Source organism: Cynara cardunculus, assembly GCF_001531365.2.
Source record: "Cynara cardunculus var. scolymus isolate 2C chromosome LG 12, CcrdV1, whole genome shotgun sequence".
Lineage (NCBI taxonomy): Eukaryota > Viridiplantae > Streptophyta > Magnoliopsida > Asterales > Asteraceae > Cynara > Cynara cardunculus.
In genome coordinates this window covers 39322775-39327786 of record NC_037539.1, presented here as the reverse complement: position 1 = coordinate 39327786, position 5012 = coordinate 39322775, and the positions used below count along the sequence as shown (strand labels likewise).

General features: G+C 34.2%; 1 protein-coding gene across 1 annotated transcript; it reads left to right on the top strand.

Annotated features, from left to right (window-relative positions):
• Positions 1 to 465: 465 nt before the first annotated feature.
• LOC112523117 (SKP1-like protein 1B) lies at positions 466 to 2883 on the top strand. Its single transcript, XM_025132575.1, has 2 exons — positions 466 to 881; positions 2523 to 2883. The coding sequence occupies exons 1-2, from the start codon at positions 585 to 587 to the stop codon at positions 2694 to 2696; spliced, it is 471 nt and encodes a 156-aa protein (XP_024988343.1). The 5' UTR covers positions 466 to 584; the 3' UTR covers positions 2697 to 2883.
• Positions 2884 to 5012: the final 2129 nt, after the last annotated feature.

Here is a 5012-nt window from a genome sequence, read left to right as displayed (position 1 = left end):
ACCCASAAAACCCTAGGATGAGCGATGAAGATGCGTGTGTATACGGGAGCGAAGAATGATGAGCGATGAAGATGCGTGTATACGGGAGTGAAGAATAGCCATATTGAGAAGATCAATAGCCACGTTGGGAAGGGGAAGAAACAAGAGTACATCAATAGCCAACATTGAGAAGATCAATCGGCTGAAGCTTGTTGTTTAAAATAAACCGGAGGAAGTACATGCTTTATCAAGTTGTACTTTGGGCTTTTAAACTTGGTTTACAAAATAGTATAGATAGAAGAGGGTATTTTGGGTATTTATAATTTTAAGACTTTAAGACTTTGAGGGAATATGCTTAATAAGATAGTATAGATAAATGTTATTTAGTATCATTAAAGTTTAGGGGCCATTATTGTACAAACTTATAAATTTAGGGGTTCAAGACGTGACAACCCCCATCTATAATTCAAGCAGTTCTGAGCGCAAGCGCATCAATTTTTACCCATCGACTTTCTCGCCATAAAATTCTATCCGTCGCTAGGGTTAGGGTTTTCCTTCATCCCCAAATTTCTCCGGCGTTTTGAATTCCGACTGATCCAGACACCATGGCATCGTCATCGAAGGTCATCGTGCTGAAAAGCTCTGATGGAGAAACGTTCGAGGTTGAAGAGGCGGTGGCTTTGGAGTCGCAGACGATTAAGCATATGATTGAAGATGACTGTGCCGACACCAGTATTCCTCTGCCCAACGTCACAAGCAAGATCCTCTCGAAGGTTATAGAGTACTGTAAGAAGCATGTGGAGACGCCGAAGACCGACGATAAATCAGCTGAGGACGACCTGAAATCGTTTGATGCGGAGTTTGTTAAAGTGGATCAGGGGACTCTGTTCGATCTTATCCTGGTTCGGTTATTTCTCTTTCCTTTTCGTTTGGTTTGATCAATTATTTTCTTTTGTTCTCGAAAAAAGTTAGTATTTTTTTACGCTTTAGAAAATTAATGATTGCTCTTTTGTTTTAGGGATACGTGATCGGTGTTATATTTTTTTTGATTTCTCTTTTGATGAATATTCGGATATTTATCATGGTTTTGCTTCGAGTTCATGATGATTAGCTTTGTGAATATTTATTCTGTTTGTATACTCTCTGGATGAATGCGTATGTTTCTGATTAATTGTTTTTCCTGATGATATAGGGAGGCACAGTAATTGTATTGACATATAAATTGTCTCGTTTATCATTTGAAAATTTGACAAGTTTTGATTCTGGATTTCTGGGTGATGCGTAAATACTAGAGATGTTATGGTAGGTCTTAAACGAACCAAGCTGACAATCCCACACGGAGCAGGGTATGGGAAGGGTAGGATGTATGCAAAACTAACCTGGGGGTAGAGAGGCTGTTTATGTGAAAATTGAGAAAAGGATTTTGTGACTGGAAAAATTCATCACCATAGTTTGGAAAAGCTTGGCCAAGAAGAAAGAGATAAAAAAACTTGTACCTGATAGAAACGCAGGTATGCATAGATGAATAAAGAAAGGCCGAAGATACAGAACTCACTAAACTGAGGACTAAGAAAGACCAAACTTCTGTTAAACTTTGATTACTAGCTAACACGACACTTACTCTTATATGTATTTTATGATGGAAGTACCTAGCAGTTGACTCTCTAACTCTCCCCAGTCTTATTTACGAATTAAGAATTCAACAGATTATATTTTAATAGAAAGAGGAAAATGGTGTAAACTAGCAAGTATAAGGCTTTCTGTGATATGTAATTTTATTGGTAAATTGTGTTCTCTAAAGATTGGACTGGTGGTGGTTGGTCTTTTTGCATGTATTCAAACCATCCTGTTGGTATGATGGTTTTCTGTTCTGTTTATCAGGGACTTGTGTTATCTGCATAATGGTGTCAGTTTCAACTCTATTTTGTGTATGATTTTTTTTAGCTCTAATGTAACTCTGGGAACTCGTTACATTGCTTTCACTTGATGTCTGTGATTGCATCTGCCTTGTTTGGATTTAATTTTGCTATGGGAACTTTTTCTGATTCTCCCATTGGTGGTCTTTCTCTGTCTCTATAGACATGTTTTTCAAAAGTTCATGTCTGCTTAGTAGGGTTGCTTCTCTTTGAATTATTGAATTTTGCATCTAAAATGTTTGGTTGATATTAAACTTTTTTATTTGATTTCATTGCTGTTTTGCTTCTGTATCTTTTGAGGCCGTATTAACTTTTGACTTGGATTGAAACACTTGATCTCTATGGTTGATTTCTCTTTGTAGGATTGCATTTTGCTTTTGTATCTTTTTACATTTGGTTGTCTTCCTTTTTGCTTCTGGAACTTTTTAGTTTATATTTACTTGTCATTTGGCATTGCGTTGCAGTGCTTGATGTTTCTGGTTACAGCTCTTATTTGCATAATGTTCCCTCGTTCAGTTGCATTTCCTTTTTGGTAACCGAGCTGTTTAGTTCATATCTTGATGCGCATTTGGTTATGTCTTGTGGACAGTTTATATTTATGATTGTAGTTGTGTGGTTGTTTTTCAGGCTGCTAACTATCTGAACATAAAGAGCTTGCTGGATCTGACATGTCAAACGGTGGCGGATATGATAAAGGGAAAGACACCAGAAGAGATTCGTAAGACATTCAACATCAAGAATGATTTCACCCCAGAGGAAGAAGAGGAGGTTCGCAGAGAGAATGCATGGGCATTTGAGTAAAATCAAAAGAAAATGTCTTTTATATTTATTATAATGCAAGTAGTAGTAGTAGTAGTAGTATATAATTGGATGTTTGTGGGTCTTTTGTGCTTTTCTTAGAAAAAAAACCTCTTTAATTGAATTCTACTTTTGTTGGGAGGTTATGAGACTGGTTTTCTTAACTTGATATGGTTTTCTTTTGGTATGCAAATTTGATTCTCTTTAAATTTTGCTTTTCAAACAAATATAGTACATGTAACCTAAAAGATGAAGGATCGAGAATAGGAGTTAATATGAGAAGCGTAAAAAGGGATTTGGACCTTTGATCATTTTTAATCTCACCTTCATCCCATGAAATTCTACAACTCGTTAGAGTATTAGAATTGATCCAAGGGTGTAGATTCTTTTTCACAATAACTTTCATTCACATTGGAATCCAACTCTAACCTATAATGGGTGTGGCAAAGTAGAGTTAAGGTGAGAAGTGTAAAAAGGGGTTTGGTTAATCATCTTTAATTTCTAACTCATCCATAAATCGTGTTCGAATGGGATTGGTCTAATGCATCTCATTTTAATGTGCATCTAAGGGTGAAGAACCTTTCTTACATTTCTCATCTTAATTCTCTTTCTCAATGGAACCCCAACTTTGTTAATCTGTAAGTATTCATATTTGTTTCTGCCTTGCGTCCAACTACAATGAATCCTTGATTTGTAATTCGTTATATGAGTTGATTGATACTAGGGCTCACATTCCTTGGTGAATGATAACGTGAGAAAGAAAGTTATGGTGAGGAACGAAAAAAGATATCTGAACCCTTAATTACTTTTAATGATCATGTGCATTTCGATACACCTCATTAGTGTTGACATTCAATTAAGATTGATTTAAGGATAAAATTTTTTTTTTACATTTCTCACCATAACTTTTCTTCTCGTTAGAACACAACCTCCCATTTCATTGCCATATTCATTTATTTATACCTTTGATTCAATTTCATCCCCATTTGGCGAAGGATTTCCTTCCTTCCTATCATGTGGTAGCAAATGTAAAAACGAGTATGCAAACCACAATGGTGGTGTCTGATTGGTTTGAGCTTGACTTCAAAGGTTAAAAGTACCAGAATGTCTCAGGTTTAAATCCAAAGAGAAATAAAAATCCCCTTGTAGTTACGGAGGTTCAAATGCGGTGACTCTGGCCTATCTGCAAAGCAGGTAATCGCCTTGAGATTAGTCGGCTCGCATAACAGGTTGGATATCCAGGTTAATAAAAAAAACGGATATGCATTCATGGGTTTTTTTATTTATGCATCCATGTCATCTTATTAATGTCACGGTTTAAACAATTGGTAGTTTTTTTAAATATAAATTCATAATGAAAAATAATTTTAAAGAATAATGTTGTAATAAAAATACAATGTTAAGACAAAACCTATTATTTGGTGGTGTAACAACTAAGGTCGCGTTTTGTTTGAAGGAATGTAATGGATTTGGAGAGGTTTGTATTTTTAATCCATTTCAATCTCATATTTTGTTTGTTAGATTGTCCGGATTTAAAATCCTAGGATTTAATTGAAATCCTTCAAACATAAGATTTTTAAATCCTTAGAGAGCGTTCGGGATTTTACGGGATTTCGTAGGATTGTATACAATAAGGTTTTAAAAAATGTTAAAAACATTTGTTTTGTAATAATCGATTAATAAAAATGTAATTCAATTATTTATAATTTTTTCTATAAATTATTTATAAATAATGAAATCCAATTCCATTTCAAATCCTAGAAACACTTCAAATCCATTCCAATCCAAATTCTTCAAAAACAATCTTGCAAGCCAAACGAACCCTAATTATTCTCTAATGAATAATACTATTTTCTACACAAAAGCATAAGATTTTTAGGTATGGTTTTTCTCCTTGATTTTTCAATAATACCTTTATCTCTCTCTCTCTCTCTCTCTCTCTCTCTCTCTCTCTATATATATATATATATATATATATATAGGTGGGTTATTATACAACCCTTTACATTTGTACAACCAATACAGTCCAATCTCAATCGTCCATTTAATTTGATGAATATGTGATTTCATAAAATTTTTGATTGTTTCCTAATATAAAGTATTGATCATAATTAATGAACTTTATTCATCTTCCATAAATATTCAAATTATAATAAATGAACTTTCATCATTTCCATAAACATCTCAATTGATTGGGTTGCATTGGTTGTATAAATGTGATGAGTTGCATTTGAAATGATCTCTCTCTCTGTATTCAAGGGATAACTGAGTTGTTTGTGGTAACTGTGAGAACCAATATTAACCACAAATCAATAGATA